The sequence below is a fragment of the Callorhinchus milii genome, unplaced genomic scaffold, assembly GCF_018977255.1.
Source record: "Callorhinchus milii isolate IMCB2004 unplaced genomic scaffold, IMCB_Cmil_1.0 Scaffold3, whole genome shotgun sequence".
NCBI lineage: Eukaryota > Metazoa > Chordata > Chondrichthyes > Chimaeriformes > Callorhinchidae > Callorhinchus > Callorhinchus milii.
This window is the reverse complement of record NW_024704744.1, coordinates 51,069,900-51,091,969: the sequence shown is the minus strand read 5'-3', so window position 1 is coordinate 51,091,969 and position 22,070 is coordinate 51,069,900. Positions and strand designations below refer to the sequence as shown.

At 41.4% G+C, this 22,070-nt stretch overlaps 1 protein-coding gene across 4 annotated transcripts; it reads left to right on the top strand.

Annotated features, from left to right (window-relative positions):
• The first annotated feature begins 6,354 nt into the window (after positions 1-6,354).
• On the top strand, positions 6,355-21,377 carry ccdc25 (coiled-coil domain containing 25). 4 transcript variants are annotated; one of them, XM_042333102.1, is made up of 10 exons: positions 6,436-6,575; positions 9,168-9,261; positions 11,712-11,759; positions 13,518-13,557; positions 13,781-13,832; positions 14,954-15,029; positions 15,827-15,930; positions 16,684-16,886; positions 18,897-18,942; positions 20,776-21,377. In XM_042333102.1, exons 3-10 carry the CDS (start codon positions 11,738-11,740, stop codon positions 20,806-20,808), a joined length of 576 nt encoding a protein of 191 aa, XP_042189036.1. In that variant the 5' UTR covers positions 6,436-6,575; positions 9,168-9,261; positions 11,712-11,737; the 3' UTR covers positions 20,809-21,377. The 4 variants fall into 4 exon arrangements, with proteins under 4 accessions (XP_042189035.1, XP_042189036.1, XP_007891095.1 ...); XM_042333101.1 differs by lacking the exons at positions 6,436-6,575; positions 9,168-9,261 and adding an exon at positions 6,355-6,370; XM_007892904.2 differs by lacking the exon at positions 9,168-9,261.
• Positions 21,378-22,070: the final 693 nt, after the last annotated feature.

Below are 22,070 nucleotides of genomic sequence, written 5' to 3'. Positions count from 1 at the left end.
ATTCCCGCGCCTTCTGCCCAGCAACGGCCACTTCCGCTCCGTCCGCGATCCCCATTGGTTAACACGGCTGCACACAGCCCCGCCCCCCCCAGCGCTAAGCCACCAATGGGGGCCGGCGGGCAGCCCGCGTCCCGCCCCGCCGCCTCTCATTTGAATATGCTCCTGTGATTGACGTGGGCGGCCATCGGAGCGCCAACAGGCAATAGCAACAACAACAACAACAACAACAACAATAATAGTAATAATAATAATAATCCTTGCATTTGATATAGCGCTTTTCACGTCAGGAGGACGTCCCAAAGCGCTTCACAGAACACACTGTAAAGTGAATTGACTATATTTGTGGGCGAACGCGGCAGCCAATTGCGCACAGCAATGTCCCACAAACAGTCGTGGATTGAAAAGGATCAATTTATTATTGTTTTTTGTTTTGGAGGGATTGTTATTAGGCTCTGTGTGGAGTAAGGAAACTTGCCCAAGGTTTCACCCTCTGTCTGGAATTGAACTCAGGTCTCTCACTTGCAAAGCGAGTGCTCTAACCACTGAGCTACAGGACTCCACAATAATAATAATAACAAAATGCTGCAGAGGCTGGAAATCCGAAACAAAAAACATAAGTCGCTGGGAACAGTCAGCAGGTCAGGCAGCATCCATGGAGGAAAGTGAGTCAATGTTTCGGGTCCACGACCCTCCGTCCAGGACCCGAATCGATAAAATAATATTGATCCTTGCATTTGATGTAGCGCTGTTCACGTCTTCTCGACGTCTCAAAGCGCATCACAGAATGGACTGAAGTGAATTGACTATATTTGTGGGCGAAACGCAGCAGCCAATTGCGCACAGCAGTGTCCCACAAACAGTCGCGGATTGAGTGACCAAATTTTTTTTTCTTGAGGGATTATTATCAGGCGTGTGGAATATGGAAAAATGCCCAAGGTTTCGTCCTGTCAGGAATCAAACCCAGGTTTACTCACTTGCGAGGCGAGTGCTGTAACCACTACTTAGCTACAGGGCTCCTTTGGCCAGATCCTTTGGCAATGTGGCCAGATTGGGCTGCTTCAAGCTTATTAATAATAATAATAATCCTTGCATTTAATATAGCGCCTTATCATGCCTCCTAGATGTCTCAAAGCGCTTCGCAGAATATACTGCAAAGTGAATTGACTTTATAATTTGTGGGCGAAAAGCAGTAGCCAATTGCGCACAGCAGTGTCCCACAAACAAGCCATGGATTGAGTGACCAATCTTTTTTTGAAGGAATTATTATCCCCGGAAAAGCAATCTGCCAATCGACTAACAACCCGCGTTCCTACTTACTGCTAGGTAAACAGGCGTGTGGAGTAAGGAAACTTGCCCAATGTTTCGCCCTGGTAGTGTTTGTTTTTGTTGCACTTTGCGCGGAAGAAACAGCTTTAGGTATGTACCTAATTTAAGAAAAAAAATTATTTTAAACCTGCAAAAGGTTTTTTGGCGACCTTTTCTTACAATTTCAAAAACACTAACCTTTTCGACAAAAAATTGGGCATGGAAATTTATTTGCCGGAAAGTGAATGTATTCAAACAACAGCGCATATTTTATCCATTTCCCATCTTCTTGCTGTAAAATTAGAATTAAGTCAGCAAGGCAAACATTCAGCCAGAGCATTTGCAAGGAAAGCTGAGTCTGCAGCTATTGTACAAGATAGGAATTCTGGTTGTTGCCTTGGCAACCATATCTCCCAACATTATAGCTACAGCAGCTACCTCTGCGTACAGGGCCAAATTAATTTTTAATGCAAATTCATTAAGTTTTTGATTGGCCTTGTCCCTCAAAAATTACGATTCCCATGCCTGTATGTGGGGTACCTGCTTCATGAAAAGAAGCGCCATCTGTGTAAGCCACAGGATAGGCAAGAACGGTCTCCTTCCACACCTGAAATTTTACTGTGGGAAGAGAACTTTCCACCTCTGGGGGTGTGTCAGTGCAACAATGATGTGCTGTTGGAGGTATTGCTGGGGTCACCGATAATGATTGCTCCTTGACCATTTCTATGTGCCGATCCTGTAACAGCAGTGTCCATGAACACAGGCGAGTGTTCGACACAGATCCATCTTTCAATCTGGGGGAATTCAGAAGCAATGTGGGCTGGTGAGATGAATGAAACAAAATAGTATTAAAATCCGTAATGGCAGTAAAATGTTTTATCGCCCACACCATAGCGAGAAGGTGTTTCTCACACGTTAAATTTATTTTCCGGTGTCAGCAGCCTGTTGGCGTGCGCAATTACCAGCCTTTGACCATGTATTGTCTGTGACAAAGCTGTGGACATAGCTGTGTCCGCGCAGGATACCTCGAGGTGAAATGGCTGAGAAGGATCTGGATTTGTCAGGTTGGGGCAGTCATCAGAGGCTCCTTTAACTGCCCTACAGCTCCAGACTGTTCTTCAGTCCATTCCCACAAGGTGTCCTTTCTCAGCAGTTTGTACAGTAATCTTGCTTTCTCGGCAAAATTTGGGATAAACTGCTGAGAAAATCCCACCAATCCTAAAAAAAAGAGAAAAGCTCTCAAATCTACAGCTTCTGGAAACGCTGAAATCACTCAACTGGAAAGGGGTGATCGTTTTTTTGTTTTTTTGAAAATATACATTTATTTATAAATATAATATTTAGTACAACAGAAATCCAAAACAAACACATCTTCTGTTACAATTTTTCCCTTCCTCCTGATACAAAAAAACATTCAGTTGTTTACGGTACATTTCTTTACTGCACATAGGTTGTGGAAAGGAGTGATCCACCCAAAGGGTCTACTTTGTGACCCAAAACGGACACTGACTCTTTAACCAATTGTGCCTTTGTCAACTGAGCTCCTGCTGCGAGCAGTGCTTCAAACTATGGTTTTAACACCTGAAAGTGCAATGGCTCCTCAGGTGTAGCTACCAAAATATCATCCACATCCAACAAAACATTTTGTTCTAAATGTAGAGGATCCAGAACATTTTTCATAAATCCATGAAATCTTGCTGGTGAATTGTGAAATCCCTGGGGCGTTCTGTTCCATGAAAACTGACGACCTTTGAAAGTGAAAAACAGTTTGTACTGAGAATCAGGGTGAACCGGGAGTGCCCAAAATCCATTTGACACATCTAATGAGGAGAAAACCTTTGCTCCTGGAGGGAATTGAGAAATGACATCCGGCATAGATGCCACAGGAGAGACCCATGCAGGAGTGCATTCATTTAATTTTCTAAAATCAATCGTAAGACGCCAGGACCCATTTGANTTTTTTATCGACCAGAATGAATTGTTACAACAACAACAAAATTACATTTATAGAGCGCCTTTCACGTTGGGAGGACATCCCAAAGTGCTGGAGTGACAAGGTCGCACCAAGCTTTGTTTTATCAGTGATCTTAAGATTTCCTGGATAGGACCCTCAGCCTCCCTGGGGAGATGGTATTGAGCAGTAGGGTTAGGGTCCTCACTATCAATCCCAATTTCAAATAAAGACGCATCACCACAATAGGTTTTCGACGTCGCAAAATGCAGCTCAAACTGTACGAGGAGTTGTATAATGGAGGGATTTTTCTCATCATCACAGTCCATTAGAGAACACATCGTCGCCTCTAAAAGGACCTCCTCTACCTCGACCGTAAGGTCTCTGTCGTGACTGTGATTCAAACGGATGGCTATCATCATTGATCAGCTTCTGAGAATCAAGATTATTATCCCTCGTGTCAAAATCTCGATACCGTTGCCGTGGTTTCTAATTTCTCATTATTAACATTTTGAAATTGTTCCCGTTCTTTAGTCTACTCCAGATCTCATTACCTCGCTGAGCCTGATCTAACTACTTCTTTGACCGATTTACAGGGAGGAAAGGCACCATATCATATTGGTTTGCCCCTTTAACATGTTTTCTCTCTTCTTTGTCTAACCTTAAGACTCTGGTGATGCTTTAATAGGTGCACTTAAATTATTTAAAAACAAACCCTTAAAATGAGGATCCTGAGTCATGTCCAGTATTCCCAGAGATGTACACATCAGCGAATCTCTCCCAAAAAACATTGGGGATACTCATTAAATTCCTATCTGGTCTGTACAGCCAGAGCAGTACTGTTAGAGCCTGAGTTACAAAGCTTTTGTAATTCCGCAAACACGTTTTGATAATTATAATCACCAGAGAGATAGGTAACTGATGTCAAAGGGTTAATGGCAGCGTCATTTGGAGAATTCTAAGCCTATCTCTATTTCTTCTTGAATGTCATATGATTGACAAGCACTGTGCACACACTTCAAATGTGTGAACAGCGATTATTTCTCAGGGCAAATGTCCCAGCTCCAGATGCTACATTTTGTAATCCCGGGACATGATTTAAAGGAATCATCGCAGGAGCGACAGGCAAAGGAACAGGAGCTGCTGCTCCTAACAGAGTGTCAGACCCGATCCGTAAGTTCAAATGTAAACGTGTAAATTCTCTGATTTGATTCAGCCACATTCTCCCTTCTTATTTTATAATGGTAAGACTCTACTTTAATGTTCGAAAGAGTGCTAAGTATTATTATAATTATTATTATTATAATTGCTGTGTGCAATTGGCTGGGCGTTTCACCCACAATATATACAATCAATTCACTTCTACAGTATATTCTGTGAAGTGCTTTGAGACATCTCAAAGATGCGTGACGGCAAAATTATCCAACCATGCTTCTAACGTCGTTTCCCTATCAATCATGGTACAACCTTAGTCAAACAGTTTCTTAACGTAATTTCAATTTTAACTCAACTTAAGGTTTTTACTTAACTCTTAACTTATCTCTGAACCCTTAAACTTAATTGTGAACTTTGGTTTTTGCTTTGGGTCCCATCTGGGGTGCCACATGTTGGGTTCGGGGCAATGAATAGAATAAAACCCACTTGATCAGGACTGATCAGGCAAACTTCCATCACCCTTTCCTGCACGAAGGAGATGATATCTCTGAGTGCAACAACAAAATTACATTTGTATAGCGCCTTTCACGTCGGGAGGACGTCCAAGGTGCTGGACAGACAGAGTTTCGGACCAGAGCTGGGGGTCGGGGAGTGTGGAGAGCAGGTGCGGAAGCAGGTAGATCGAAAGCACAGTCAAAGAGGAGGGTCTTGAGATGGGTCTTGAAGGAGGCAAGGGAGGGGGCAAGGCAGAAGATGGGGAGGGGATAGCAGATGGAATGGCAGATTTCCTCGAGTTTGGATTCGAGGATGTCCAGCATTGCCTCGCAGTTGGCATTTGAGATGAGGATGAGTAGCGCAAGGCTATCCGAGATCCTTCGGTCTGGAACGGTGCAGGTTTGGTCAGGGTGGATCACCCCCTGGCGTACAGTCTAGATCCACTCAGAAATGACCTTGGCGAGGATCTTGTAATCTACATTGAGCAGTGTAATTGGCTGCCAGTTCTTAATCTCCTCCTTTTCCCCCTTCTGCTTGTGGAAGATGGTGACCATGCCTTCTCTCATGGAGTCTGCCATGCTCCCTGTCAGTAGCGTATTATTGTACGCTCCCAGCAGGTCCGCGCCTATTATGTCCCATAGGGCTGAGTAGAGCTCCACTGGGAGGCCATCGCCCCCGGGGATCTTACCGGTCTGGAGAGCTTTGACTGCTCTGGTCAGCTCATCGAGAGAGCGGGCATTCTAGGTGCTGCCAACTCCCCTCGTCCGGACACCTCGGTGATGGCCGACCGGAAGCCGTGGGAGGTCATGCTCTCCGTGGGCTTCTGGCGGTACAGGTCGGCATAATAATAGCATCTCGTGATCCGTTGTGTGTCCGCCTGCGCCGCGCGTGCGGAGCCTGTCTCATCCCCTCGGCCCAACCATCACAGAGCTGCCTCCGTCCTCTTCCTGAAAGAAGCGCGAGCACGTCTCAGGCTGCTCGGCCGAGGGGACCCTGGAACGGACGATAGCTTTGGACGCCTCAGGGGCAGGCAGCGAGGCCCGTTGACCCCTCACCTCCTCGAGCTTCCTCTCTTGACACGGTCACCCTCGGAAGGGCGCTGCCGGAAGGGAGGAGGCCCCCTGTAGTCTCGTCTGGAGTCGCGGCACGTGCCCGTGTCTGGCGAAGCACTGCCCAGCCCGGGGTTTGACCGTGTCCCACCAGACCCCAGGGGTTTGGCACCCACAGGGCGCTCCTTCCTCAGCTCCTCCACATTTTCAGGGGTGAGCGGTTTCACATTCAGTCCCCCCGCCCCTCCCCGGCCTGTCCTCCAGGCTTCACACGAGTGCAGGACAGAAACACCCGCTGCCTGTGCTCCTGACTGCCCTCGAGAGGAAGAGGAAACCCATTCGGGTGTGAAGTGACCCATTCGACGCGGAGAGAAGGGACGGGAGGACCCGCACCGACCTGAGCCCCCGGTGGCGAGTGAGTGAGAGTGAGTGAGGTCGGCGCGTGCGCAGTGAGATGCGGCGGCGGTTGAGTGCACGCGAGTGTAGGGGGGGGGGGGGAGAGGGGAGTTGCGCGTGCGCAGTGAGCGTGTCAGTGTGGGCCGCTCGTGCGGGGTTCAAGCGGCTCAGACCAACGGCCGCCGCCGCCGCCGCCATTATGGTTTACTACTTTACCAGCAGCGGTGAGTGAGTTAACTGACTAACTAACCAACTAACGAACCCACTGACTGACTGTATTGCGGCAGCTGCTTTGCTGTAAACGGGGAGCCATCCCGGCGGGAGAGGGAGAGGCTGTGGTGCGGCTCAGGCCCGGGCCTCTCGGGACGCCCCCCCCCCCCCCCTCCCCCCCCGCGAGGTTCACAGTGCACTGTCTCCCTCAATGATATAGTTTATATGTAAGAATTGCTCCTCTCTGGATCCTGGAGGGAGGGACCGGGTTGTCGGGCAAACAGGATAGAAGCACAGGTTTGCATGTAATTGTTTGGTGGACAATTTTGTTCTGATAATAATAATAATAATAATAATCCTTACATTTGATTAGAGCGCCTTCTCGCGTCTTTGAGACGTCTCCAAGCGCTTCACAGGATAGACTGTATATTTCTGTGGGTGAAACGCGACAGCCAACTGCGCACCGCAACGGCCCACGATCAGTGGTGGATTGAGCGAGCCACTTATTATTTTATTTCTTTCTCAAGATTATTATCAGGCATTTGGAGTGAGGACACTTGTTCCGGGATTCGAACCCAGGTCTCTCGCTTGTGAGGCGAGTGGTCCAACCACTGAGCTACAAAGACCCCAGGACTTGTTAGTGAATTTACGTTTATAAATATTTCAGGTTTTAAACGTAAATTCGAGTGAAAGAGTTTGCAGGGAATTTTGTGCGTAACTTCTTTATTCAAGGGTGTGGTGAACACGGTGGAAACTTTACGCTGGAGTTTCAACTTTAACTTTAACTGCCGTGTTGGTGGATTCAGCAGGATATTACATGGATAAATAATATTAATATTAATATTAATAATCCTTGCATTTGATATAACATATATATATATATACTCCACACGCCTAATAATAATCCCTCCAAAAACCAAAAACAATAATAAATTGGTCATTTTCAATCTACGACTGTTTGTGGGACATTGCTGTGCGCAATTGGCTGCCGCGTTTGCCCACAAATATACAGTCAATTCACTTTACATTGTGTTCTGTGAAGCGCTTTGGGACGTTCTCCTGACGTGAAAAGCGCTATATCAAATGCAAGGATTATTATTATTATTATATACATATATAGTAAGTTTCCCCAGACACTTATTCTTTCATCAGTTTTATCCCACTGCACATTGAACTACTACACAACTACTGCGGAAACTCATCATATGTATTATATACATTATTATATATATAACTGAGAATAATAGTAATTTGAATTATGATTTGCATGTAGTGTCCTCCACACAGGGCAGCATCTCAGAGCGCTTAATAATTAAACCACTCTAATTCTGCTCTTTTTATATATTTTTTAAAAAAATTCTAAGCATTAAAAACATTGTGAAATGAGAAACACATATTTTAATTATGTTACTAAACTGTGAAAGGAGATTGTTTCTTGCGAGCCTCTCACTGGGTTGAATTTGTATTCAGCTTCAGGTATTAAAACTCGCTAAATCAAAGCCAGGATCCTCTTCCAGGGACTGAGTGTGAAATCTCGTTACCTGGCGGTTTTAATAACCTCTGGCAACATTCAGTTTAGAGTTAGGATGGAAAGAATTTGTGTTGCAATTATGTCCATAAACTACTGTAATTTTGCTTTTGTTTGAGTTCTTTTGAGCATCTCAATTAGTTACAACTTTAATACTATAGATTGCTCACTTATATATGTACAGTGCACCTATAAATCACATAAATGGTTATGCAGTAGTGGTGGTTCAATGTGCAATGGGACCATGAGCCTCTGTTTGGTAGCTGAGGCGCTACAGTAGAGAAACCCAGCCACGCAGGTCCAAGCTGGAATCTGTCAGCCTTTCTGCTCCCCCACACCCTGGACACCATCCTGGATTCCCTCCAACTCGTTCCCTCGTTCCCCTTGTTCAAGGTCCATCTCAAGACCTACCTCTTTGACTGGATTTGGTGATGTTTCTCCTCCATACCCATCTCGGATGCCAAGATATTGTTAAGCTTGGTGTGTCTTTGTGCCATGGAAGGCATGCTATCAATGTAAATTTGTATTGTGCAATGGTATTCTGGGTGGTACCAGTTTATTTGGGTAAGGAGAGGTAATATTGGTCCTTCTGACCATACTAATATGACAAATCGGGCTGGTTCATATGATTATTGAATATTCTAAATATTTGTTTCATTCTGTTTAGTGCTGGGTAATTTAATTTTCATCTTTAATGTGTGCTGACAATTTTATATGGTGTTACTGATGGTTGAAAATTGAACAATTCTAATTTGTTTTCCTTTTTCCTTGAGATGTTCTCCAGGATATAAACGTAAAGTTCTTTTTGTTTTTAGTTCACTTTATTTAGTCCTATAGGAAAGCCCCAATGGTACAGTGTATACAATTGAAGCTTACGGACCAGGAGTTTAATTGGTTTGAATCCTGGTCTGTGCTTAGTATGCAGTATTGAGAAAATCATAACAATAATTGAACATTAAATTATTTTTAAAAATAACTACCGAGGCAACCAACGCGTTTTGCCTTTATCTTAATAAATGCAACTGCAGGTTGTTGGAACTTTTTAAAAATTTTCAAGTTTTGTTGTATTTTTGTAAAGTGTACAGCACAGTGGAGACCACTTAATTTGGACGCTGGATAACGTTGAACGACATCTATTGTGGACAAGACACCAGTCCCAATTTGTTTCTATTGTAAGCCTATTTAAAATATTCCGGTTTACTTAGAAATAAATCTGGTTAATTTGAAAAAGCTGCGAGATGCTTTTTGATAATCATCTAACTCGTGCATTCTGTGAAGATTAGCTTGCCTCTTTTCACATGCCTCTAAAACGTGCTGTCAGAGGAATGGTACCTTTGAGGATTTGCTAAGCGTGGCTGCATGCAAAATCCTATTAATCCTGTTGCACACCTGATTTTAGAGAATTTTTTTTATTAAAAAAAGTTTAACATTTTTTTCTTGAGATTTGGTAACAACTTTTCCACTTCTTTACAAAAACTAATCTTGAGCAGTCGGATTTTTTAATTAAAAAGGTTTAAATTTTTGTAACTTGAGATGCAACAACTTCCCCCCCCACCCAAAAAAAAGGATGTAAGGACATAACTGTAAAGTGACTGAAGTTATAGTGAAGCCAGTATGCTCGATTTCACTGTAAATGTCCGCAGGCGGCTAGCTTGGTTCTTACACTGGCTATTATTCACACAGAGTGTGCAGTTGGTCGTACCCAATAACCTAGATATCATCCTTTTATAGTGCGGGAGGCAGCCGGCTGCTCTCGTCTATACTGAATGGGGTCCTCATCCCATTTGTGTTCTCAATTAATCAGGACTATAATGAAGGATATTATAATGGAGCTGCACGGTCTGTTAGACAATGTATGCTTAGCGAGTATTAAAATCATTTTTGTTTGACCGTACCATTCTAAATTGATGTTGCAGTGTCTGTAAATCTGCAGTAGGCATCCCAGTCATATCCTGTTAGAACACTCTGGTTGGGATTCATAAAATCAGGCCTCAAAATAAAATTGGTTATGCTATCGTCCTGCTGCGAGTCCAAATGCAGGAAGTTGGCAAATGAAATTGAGTGTTTCCAGTGGTGTTTGGGAGGCTTGCTCGCTATGCGCTGGAGGTATACTGCATTTCCAGCATACCGTGGTTCTACTAACACTATATGGGATATATTGAAGTCGAGTATAATTGGATCCAACTGAACCTAATTATATAAAGCAACAATGTAGAACTTCATAAAAAAGATTCCCTGGTGCAGTCAAACCATTTTCAGCAACCACTCGGGACTGTACTTTATGTAAGGGTGGCCTCTGAGGTGGCCTCTGGGTTCGTTGATCGGCCCCAAAAAGACTCCTGATAGGTTCCTTGTGTATTTACCAACCTCACCGGTGAGGTGGGAAGCTGTGGGCATCACTCAGGCTACTCAGTGCGGCGTTAGTAAATACACTTGGAGTCTACACTTGGTAATACATTTGGAACACTTGGAAATTGGTAATGCATTCATTTAAATAGATTTAAAATCATTTAGAATTGGCTGCTAAAAACGGTGTGTGTACACTGACGGCTAAAAAAGAGTGGCCACTAGTTGTGTTAGACCAGTGGTTGCTGAATAGAAGTGGTTTGTTACGGAAAATTTGGACTTCCAGGGTGATTGGCAGCAGTTGGTTTTGGAATAGAGGTGGTTGCTCTAACAGGTATATGTAGAATTTTAAATTTACCACACAACAAATACAGAACTAATAATTAGGGCTAATGTGGCAATGAAGGAGTGAAATCCAGAACATTTATAAAAAAAAGAATGCAGGCCTACTTCATATCTCGCTTTAGAGTGATTGGCCCATTCAACTTTGTTTTACGTTTGAAAATGGCACTAGCGCAGAGGGAAGCTTTTTTTTAAAACTCATTACCACAGATGACTTTTCTTAGTGAATCATTGCATAATTTGCTGCCATTGGGAAAACAGCAGTTAAAATATATTAAAATAATTATTTTAATTTGCAAAATCGCCTTCCCTCTGTGAGATCAGTGGGAGTTTAACTAGTGTTAGTTAGCATGAAAGCAAACTCAGATGGAAAGTGCATATAATCCAGGTAAAATGGGGAAACTATTGTGAGGCTATAATATCATATTTAGCTTGGGTCAGTTTGGACTGCATATGTAGCTCAGATACACAGATACGCACAAACTCCAACATATTATGGAGGAATTAACATTTCTTTGGGTAGGCAATGAGGAGGCACCATGCACCATATAAGAGAAACAAAAGGTTTAGCACCATTAACTATTTTTGTTGACTTCCCAGCACCCAGATGTAGAGAGAGATTAATAACAATTGCTCTCCCAATTTTCTCAGTCAATTGTGATGTGCAAACTAATGGAGGCAATAATATCCTATAAGATGAACAAATGTATATAATTAAAGAAGCTACAGTTAAAGAATGTCTTAGATAAAATGTAAAATTAAGAAACAATGAAGCTAGAATCAGTTGAAATGTTTAAAAGGAAATTAGATAGATGCATGGAAAGTAAGGGATATATATAATAATTGTTGCATTCCTAGTTTCATTCAATGCCTAGGAGTGAAATTAATGCATTGCTATTCATATTTGTTTTAAATGTCTCTTTTTTCTTTACAGTGGTTTCCCCATCATACACAATATATATGGGAAAGGATAAATATGAAAGTAAGTGTCTGGATATACCCCCACATTCCGGAGCATATACAATCTTAGCTGCCGTATATCTTGAAAATAATAAAATTGCATGAGGTTGAGTCCCAGTTTCAGAACTTTCTTTGTCTAAATTTAGATTTCCTTTAGAGGATTTCTCTTCCCTTCTCCTTCCTTCCCCCCCCACCCAATCACCTAAAAAAAGAAATCTGGTTATTCGTATATTTCTCCACACCAATGTAGCTCAGATTAGGGAATTAAATGCAGTGAATCGTTGCCATGTCTCCTGGCTGTTGGTCATCCAACTCATTGGTGCTATACTAAACCACCATTCTACATATATGCCTAGATTAAAACATTTAGAATAATCTACTGGTTCCTTCTGGCTTTCTTATTTGACCATGGTCAGTACAGTGATGTAAACGGCAATGAGACCATCTCTTCTGTATCTTGTCTGTTCTTGTGCAACTCCAGTGCCTTGGGACGTCCTCCCGACGTGAAAGGCACTATACAAATATAAAGTTGTTGTTGCTATCTCTGCTGATTTGATTCCATTATTATTCACATTGTCTTGATTTTGTACAGTCTGTGTGGATATGTTTACATGCACACATCTGTGAAGGTTGTGCTTGGAAAAAGTTTTGGTTGTTTGTCAGTATTCCTGACCAGTATAATCTTGGTTGGCTCCTTCTCAATGCGGAAATGCTTTCAACATCTTGGAAGGCACCAAAACGTACACCCAAATTTGGGGTTTCATTAACCTGCATCCTTGTACTCCATGTCACTGTGTTAGATCAGTACTACTTTTCCAGACCACTTTCAGTGACTTTACAAGCTTGCAACTGTTTGGATTTAAATAATTGCTTTCTATCGGTTAGCAAATACTGATAGTTTTTGAATCTCAAGTTGATTAATTGATTGCAATATGTTTGGGAATTTGGAATTGAAGTGCAAAATTACTTTGATCACAGTTTAATTTGCACCTTGAAGTACTTCCTTATTTTTTCTGATCATTTGCATTTTCTTGAAGATGCCAATATTTCAAAGCAGCATATTTGTAATTTCTAACGCATAGAATTGGGTAGGGGCAAGAAGAAAAAAATCACTTTAATATCCTGCAAAAGTTATCACCTGGGCCAATAGAAAAGTGAGGAAATATTTGCCTCAAATTGCGGAGATCTTTGATGAATTTTGTGGAAAATTACGGAGGGTCGGTTCGTGCTAATGAGAGACACATTTTGTGAAGCAATCCAGGTTAAAACATGTAGTTACTTTTAAAATGCTAAAACTGTTAATTTGAATAGTACAGCTCTTACCAAGAATTTGTCACAGGAGCTCAGTTTAGGCTGGGCACCGGCCGAAGCCGATTTCCCACTCATGGCGCTTCCGCAATCCAACACTCCCTGCACCGCGCATGCGCGACCAGAGCCGCTCCGCCCACAGTAGCAGAGACGAGCAAACCGTGCACCGAGGCCCAAGGCCTAGGACAATGTGTGGACAGGTTTGTAGTGGTGGGGGGTATTTGTAGCGGATTCCACGGGAAAAGTGAGACCGCACTTTTCTATTGGCCCAGTTTATCATTAATTTCTGACTTAGTTTTAACATATAGCATTCAACAACTCGGAATTCTTTCAACAACAACAGCAATAAATTACATTTGCATAGTGCCTTTCACGTGATCCCCTGGTAACTTGGATGGGTAATAAACTGATCAATCCTCTTTCATCTGTCATTTACTGTAACACGTTGTTTTGCTTTTTCTAAAAATAATAGATGAAGACCTGATAAAGTACGGGTGGCCAGAAGATATTTGGTATGTTGCAGATTTTTTTTGTCTGTTCCATTATATTCTATTACTTATTCCAATATGAATTTCGCATATTGTTTCCATCTTTTCTGTTGCAATTTACCAAACTAAAGTTGACTAAATCCTTTATTAATCCAAAAGTTGATTATGTTTTAGTGGGGGCAGTTTGGACTTGAGTCCATTTGGCCGTGTTGCTCTAGGTCTGACTTAAATTGTTTAAATTTTGTAGGTTTCACGTGGATAAATTGTCTTCAGCTCATGTCTACCTTCGATTACACAAGGTATGATACCTTCAATTAGAGCCTTACTGAGCCTGTGTACAACCTTGGCATTCTGTTTGACTCTTCCTCACATCCAGTCTCCGATTCAGACTGTTTGTCTTCATCTTCGCTACTTTGCTTGCTTCTGTCCTTCTGTCATTCTCGGTGTGACCTAAACCCTTATCCACACCTTTTCCTCCAGACTGGACTTCTCAATCGCTCCAACCCAGCTCTGCCATACACAAGCTCCAGTTTATTCAAAGGATGGTCACTGACATACTACCCAGACTAAGCTATGCTTGCCATTATTCCCTAGCTCCATTGGCTTTCAGTGAAGTTCCTCATTTTCTCCTACAAATTTTCACCTATCTCTGTGACTTTCTCCAGTCATGCTCTCTTGCTCGTCCCTCTCTACTTGGTAAACTCGGGCCTCATCCACACCACATCATTCCTTTGGATTTCCTTTCCTAAATACAATATCTTTGAGGAGTCCTGTAGCTCAGAGATTAGAGCACTCACCTTGCAAGCGAGACACCTGGGTTCAATTCCAGGCAGGGTAAAACCTTGGGCAAGTTTCCTTACTCCACACGCCTAATAATAATCCCGCCAAAAAACAAAAACAATAATAAATTGGTCATTTTCAATCCACGACTGTTTGTGTGACACTGCTGTGCGCAATTGGCAGCTGCATTTCGCTCACAAATATACAGTCAATTCACTTTACAGTATATTCTGTGAAGCGTTTTGAGAAGTCTAGAAGATGTGAAAAGCGCTATATCAAATGCAAAGATTATTATTATCCTGTCTTTAAAAGAGGAATCCTACCTCTTTGCCAATGTCTGTGGTAACTTATCGCCCTCCCTGCTCAGTGCACCATTTCTAAGAATCGCTTTGAGATGTTGCCCTATGTGAATGGTGCTATATAATGTTGTTGAGTTTTCTGTATATATAATTTTGTCCATTTCATCAAATGGAAGAATTAGCAACACATTTAACAGATGGAGCAGACCTTTTAATATTGTTCACAAGAACACAATGAAGACGTGATGCAGCTTTTCATGCTTGAGACAAGAGCACAATTAATATTCAGAACATGCTGCAGCGTTGAAAGCCAGTGTTTATATATTATTATTGTGTCATAGGGTCAAACAATCGATGATCTCCCCAAGGAAGTTCTAATTGACTGTGCGCAACTTGTTAAAGCCAATAGTATTCAAGGTAATATTGTCATTTGCTTGTACTATTGATTGTTTTAAAGTAATGAGTAGAAAAAAATGCATAGTCAGTATATTTTAAAATCAAGTATTTTACTGTCTTAGCATGATGCTCGGTTTGTATATCGTATTATGAAGTCCTGTAGCTTAGTGGTTAGAGCACTCGCCTTGCAAACGAGAGGACCTGGGTTTGATTCCCAGTAGGGCGAAACATTGGGCAAGTTTCCTTACTCCACATGTCTGTTTATCTAGCAGTAAATACTAATAACTTGGTTATTAGTTGATTGGCAGATTGTTTTTCCAGAGGTAATATAATTCCTTCAAAATAAATAAAAATAATTTGGTAAAAACAATTTGGTATAAATAAATAAAAATAATAAACACTCAATCCCGACTGTTTGTGAGACACTGCTGTGCGCAATTGGCTGCTTTGTTTCACTGACAAAATTTACAGTCAGTTAACTTCCGTGAAGCACTTTGAGATGTTTTGAAGATGTGATAAGACGCTATATCAAATGCAAGGATTATTATTAATATTATTGCACAGTTGTGGAGAAATTACATTTGAAATATCATAAATTTCTCGGCATAGCTATACATGTTTTATTCTGTACTTAATTGGTGGCTTTATTACCCACCCTGGACTTCCTGAGGTGAAAAGCATTCTAGAAATTTAATTTGTTGTTGTACTTTCCAGTCAAGCTAGTACTTAGCATTTGATATTTTGTCTGTTAATGGTATGCATACCAATCAGTTGTTCTGAGTGATGTAAATGATAGTAGTTGTATTTTTTTTTATCAGGATCGAAAATGAACAACATAAATATTGTGTACACTCCATGGTCAAATCTGAAGAAGACTGGGGATATGGATATAGGGCAAATAGGATTTCACAGGCAAAAAGATGTAAGAAATATTTGACATCATTATTGTAATTGTATCAATTGTCCCTGTACAAGATCAATACAAAATTATTTCAAACAGATGTTTTATAATGTGCTCTTATTTGAACAGCTGATGTTTTCTATAGTACCTTTGAACTCCAAGCCTTGGCCAACCTGTGCCAAATACTCTCCTGAGCTAAGTAAGCATTGTGTGTTCCTTGTGGTAGAGAGTGTGCATTCCATTCCAAACTATGTTTACATGGATTACATATAACCTTTTGGTTTGGATACTCTTAAGCATGGTAATAGGTTTTCAAGCTGATCAAAAAAAGTGGAGTTCCCCCCATTACACTGTTGAAAAATCTAATGTTTATTGGTGCTCTATTGAAGCAGGGCTATACAAAATGCTATTTGGCTATCATAAATTTCCGACTGTCTACTGCTCTCATCAGCATTGTTCACAGAGGAACAGTTTTGAAAGAAAACTGTTTTCTGCATGACTTTTCACTTCATGTTATTTGATAGAAGCACACCTGTTTATCATAAATATAAATGCATTTTAATATGAGATAAACTGGTGTATTTGTGTATTTCGTGCCCTTTTTGATATATATCAACATTTCCCAAAACAGTCAAGTTGTGTGTTCTTGGCAACATTTTATGAGCTTTTAAATAAGAAGATCTGTTTAAAAAGTAAACTTGTCTATCTTAGCTGTTAATTAACTATTATAGTAGATGTTCATTGTTCTTCAATAATTGTAACATTTGGTTTAAGGTAAAAATAATTGCAGTGGAGAAAAAGATCAATGAAATGTTAAATCGATTAGAAAAAACAAAAGATGAGCGATTCCCAGACTTAGCAGCAGAAAAAGAATCCAGAGAACGAGAGGAACGCAATGAGAAAAAAGCACAGATGCAAGAGATGAAACGAAGAGAAAAAGACGAAATGAAGAAGAAAACTGAAATGGAAGAACTCAGGTATCTTGTTTCAGAATGGCGTGTTACTTTGCTTTCCATTATAACAATTGTCTTTAGTTTTACCCTGTTTTGTCGGTTACCATTTTCAATAAAATTGTTTTGAATACTCTGGTACCCTCACCTGGAGGAAAAGAGTTTATCTTTTGTCACAGCAAGGAGTCCCAAGGTCCCAGCGCCTTGGGACGTCCTCCTGACGTGAAAGGCGCTTTATAAATGGAATCTTGTTGTTGTTGTTGTTTAGGAAATGACAGTGTGTGTCTTAATCCAGTTAAAAATGAGCATGATGTTGTTGTAAGCTATCATATGACTAAGGGAATCCAGAAAGGCACTCACTTAAAATTGCCAGTGATGGTGAGAAATATGCAGAGAATAGTATATATTGGATGTCTGACACTTGAACACATCCATCATCATTTTAAAAGTATCCAAACCAGGCTGAGAGTTCCATGATTGCACGTGGAATTCCCATGTCCAGACTGCACTCTCTTGCACAGATTGGCAGGAGCCAAGGTTCGCTTCGCCTCTCAGCTCCAACTTCATAATTCTATCCTTGCCTGGTTTTGTTCTTGTTTTTATTTTGCTTCATGTCCGCCCCCCTCACCCACCCCACAATTGGCTGGTGGACCTTCTGGCACTCTGTCCCCACCCTCTGGAACTCCATCCCTCAATCCCTCCGCCTTGCACCCTCCTTTGCCTCCTTCTAGACCTATCTCAAGACCCTCCTCTTCGATCGTTTTTTCCATCACCCTCCCACTGCCCTCCAATCCAAATCCTCAATCCCGACCCACAGCTCGGGTCTGAAACACTAACTGTCCAGCGCTTTGGGACATCCTCCCAACGTGAAAGGCACTATATAAATGTAGTTTTGTTGTTGTTCTTACCTTTCCTATTGTCTCTACTTTGTATCTACCAACAGCTTCTCCTAGAGCCCTTGCATCGTCATGTATGGCATTCCCCAGGGCTCTGTCTTTGGTCCTCTCCTCTTCAGTATTCACATGGTACCAGTCGATGATATCATCCGCGGGGCATATGCTTGTGGATGACACCCAACTCTATTTCTCTGTCTCCAACCTCGACTCCAGGACCACTACTGTCCTGATGGAGTGTTTGTTAGACATTAAGTCTTGAATGAAAGCCAATTTTCTCCTGTTGAATGTCGCCAAGACTGAGGCCCTCCTGGGTGGCTCGCGTCAGCATCTCCTCACCTCAGGCGCTGACGGCATCACTATTCATGAATATGTTTTCCACCTCACCGAGGCAGGACAGAACCTTGGTGTTTTGTTTGACCGTCAACTGCCTTTTAAACCTCACATCTGTGCCTTGACCCATTCAGCCTTCCCTGACCTCTGGAACATTGCTGACCTCCACCACTACCTCTCCTCTTAGGCTGCTGAGACTCCCGTCCATGGTTTCATTATGTCCAGCTTGACTCTATGCTACAGCCACAACGGTTTCCCTTGTTCCCCTTCCCCCAGAGGATCAAATTTGAGGTCCTCATCCTAGCCTTTAAAGTCCTCCACGGTCTTGCTCCTCCCTATCTTTGCGACCTACTAAAACTCTACCAAGCTGTCTGCTCCCTCCACTCGTCAGGCACTGGGGTACTCATGGTCCCTGCCCTGCCTGCTCCTTCTTCAGCTTTTCTGCCCCCACCTTCTGGAACTCCATCCTGGAGCCGCTCTACCTCGCCCCTTCTCTTAACTCCTTCAAGGAGACCAATTATGGGAGTGGAGAATCATTTGAGTTTGTTAAGATTTTTTTTAACAAGAAAACTATTGAGATACATTGGAATGTTCTTCAAAGGGGATATTTATAATAACAATAATCCTGTTTCATATGTGAAAATGTAATTTAATGAGAATATTTAACAAAAAGAACTTGGTGTTTGACACATTATTTTTACTAGTTAATTATATTTTGATATGTCTGAAACTGACAGAATTGTTGAAACTTACTATATCTTTAAATATTTGTTTTTTTGGGGTTAATTGCCTGTTTTTATTAACTCCATAGAAGTTATTCTTCACTTATGAAATCTGAAAACATGAGTACCAATCAGGTATGGAAATTCTGCTGTTGGTGTGACTACATTTGTCATATTAAGTGCCTCAACACATTAGTTTCCTGTGATTTAATGCAGCCGGACGGTAAGTGCACATACATGGACAGGTCATTTCGCTCAATTCAATGCAGCTGGTAAGTGTAGTAGTAATGGAGGGTAGGGGAGTGGCGTTACGAGTTAGGAGATGATTAATACAAGAAGTGCAAAGAAATCAAAGAGTTTTGATAGGAAACTGAATGGGACTCGGTTGAATGTACGACTTAGGCAATTATACGATAAGACTTATGCGAGTTTTACTGTATTTGCTCATGCACTGATTTAGAAATGATGCGTCCAGCTCTCCCAAAGATAGACGCTTGTTAATAATAATAATAATAATCCTTGCATTTGATATAGCGCTTTTCACATCTTCTAGACATCTCAAAGCACTTCACAGAATAGACTATAAAGTGAATTGACTGTATATTTGTGGGTGAAATGCGGCAGCCAATTGCACATATCAGTGTCCCACATACAGTCATGGATTGAAATGACCAATTTTTTTTGAGGGATTATTATTAGGTGTGTGGAGTAAAGAAACTTGCCTAAGGTTTCACCCTGCTGGGAATCGAACCCAGGTCTCACACTTGCAAAGCGAGTGCTCTTACCACTGAGCTGCAGGACTCCACATAATAACTAATAATAAATACATTTGGTATAACTCCTTTCATGATGGGAGGACGTCTAAAAGTGCTTCACAGGATTTACTAGACTGTGTTTTGTGGTACTATTTACTAGTTAAGTACTCTGGATCTGGATGTTAAGAAGGTGTTGCAAGAGAAGAATTTGCTTGTGTACAGTGAAATCTGCTTAAACCGAGCACATCGCCACCAGCAATTTCGTCCAGTTTAAGCAGCGTTCAAAGCTGATTGAAACTCTTCCCATCCAGCAGAGGAGCATCAGTGGTGCCTCCTCCCTCCCATTGCCATTCCCATCGGACAAGAAGGTGACCAATTAGCAGCGGCTCCGAGGTGATTGATAACCTGGAGCACTCTATCCATTCACAAGTGGCTCCAGACTGTCAAATCATTCGCGATTTGACTCCTCCCATTCCTTCCCTTATTTCTTCCCTATTCCTCCGCCCCCTCACTGATTGACAACCTCGGAGCTGCTTGTCAATGGCTGGAGTCCGCTGTTAATCAGTTGCAATTTGACTTCCCATTTCCATCCCGGAGCTGCTCGTGGCTGAAATAATAGATACAGTGTGAGTAGACCCAGTGGGACCAACGTGGTAGTTTGTCTGGATTGGAGTGGTGTAGAGTCCTGTAGCTCGGTGGTTAGAGCACTCGCCTTGCAAGCGAGAGACCTGAGTTCAATTCCCATCAGGATGAAACCTTGGGCAAGTTTCCTTACTCTACACTTGATAATAATCCCTCAAGAAAAAAAACAATAGTAGCTTGGTCACTTCAATCCCCGACTGTGAGACACTGCTGTGCGCAATTAGTTGAAGCATTTTGCTCACAAATATACAGTAAATAATAATAATAATTATAAAAATAATAAATTCGCTTTATAGTACATTCTGTGAAGCGCTTTGAAATGTCTACAAGACTTGAAAAGCGCTATATTCAAATGCAAGGATTATTATTAATAATCAGCATATTTAAAATAGATGAAAATATAAATAATTTGGGGCCAGGTGTTTTGTCGTGTTTATCCGGCTAAAGCGGCTTCAACTGTATTTTGTATTTTACACAGGTTAAATTACTTGGGCAGTACCTTAACTGCTTCTGATACATGGACAAATCATCTGTATGCATTGAGTGTTTACCTCTTTTTCTTTCTGTCTAGGATGTTGGTTATGACTCTGATGACTTCATGTAAAACCTAAATTATATTGCATGGACAGTTAAAACTGAAGATATGCAGGCCTGCCAAAAATGCTGTTTGAAAAAGAACATATTGCTGGACCCAGTGCCATGGATTTATGAAACCTCTGTCCTGCTGTTATGACTGAATGATTAGTTCATTTGCTGTTTTTCTCATTTTGATTGAATACAGATGCAAAAAATACCTAATGGCCTATTGCTTGCAGTATTATTCCTAGGTATTTTTAGAACTAGATGTGAAGAGAATCTTTTAAAATACTGCAGTCTGATCTAAAAATGATTTTTTCTTCTTCAGCAGGCACGTTTAGATACATGTTATACTGAGCTTGTATTTTTTCCTCAATTTAATGTTATGTATAGAAATCCCCCTGCCAAAGAGAGTACGTGACTTAAGAATATACTGTACACTAAGATCTATTCATGGTTCCAGCCTCATTCCCTCCAGTCTTTGGTGTGCAGAGCAATTGCCTTGAACATTTCAGTCTGGTTTATTAAATCTTACCAAACTGTAGCAGAGGAAAAGAATAAACTGAAATTCCAGAGAAACCTCTGGTTACGAAGAAATGTTTTGATTTTGTGTGTGGTTTTGTCACTTTTGCAAGCTATTCCTTGAAGCTGAACTCTCCACCAGATGTACTGTGGTAAAACTGAAGTAAATTATTTCAGTTTTCCTGATCATGGTGATTGCATTTCTACTCACACAATTGCATACATCTTTTCTGTATCACCTGGTGGTGATTAAGTGTATACGAAAAGTCTGAAAAGAAATAGTCCGTGCACGCAGTAATTTATTCACGAATATAGGATTGTTTTACCAGTTCAATAATACAATGCTTATAAAGTTTTCAAAAGTCATTCACAGTTCTGTTGCAAAGGACAAATTCCAGATCATCTTTGACTGGGGTTGCCATAGTGTAACTCTTATGGGTAAAGGTTGAAATCGAAATGCCTGACTAATTAAGTTTGTGATTAGCATTCTTATTCAGCAGTTATATTAAAGGTCTTCCTTGTAGGCAGAATGGTCCCTCATCCAAAATTGTTTAACTGTGTGATAATACGTTTGTTGTCTAACTTGAACTTTGGAGGTAAAACATAGCACTATCCTTGCCTATAGCTGTGGATGGAAGAGATGCTTAATGACTTCCAAAAGCAAAATGTAAATGTTTTTATCACTGGCTGCCATTAGCATTATAAAGTTTTAGCAGAGGCAGGAAAAACAGATGAGGTGCATATTTTTTTCTATATATTATATTTAAC

Coding starts and splice junctions, on each gene's coding strand:
- ccdc25 (XM_007892904.2), top strand. CDS start 6,551: ATGGTTTACTACTTTACCAGCAGCG. Junction 6,576..11,711: donor TTACTACTTTACCAGCAGCG/GTGAGTGAGTTA, acceptor TTTTCTTTACAG/TGGTTTCCCCATCATACACA. Junction 15,931..16,683: donor GATTTCACAGGCAAAAAGAT/GTAAGAAATATT, acceptor ATTTGGTTTAAG/GTAAAAATAATTGCAGTGGA.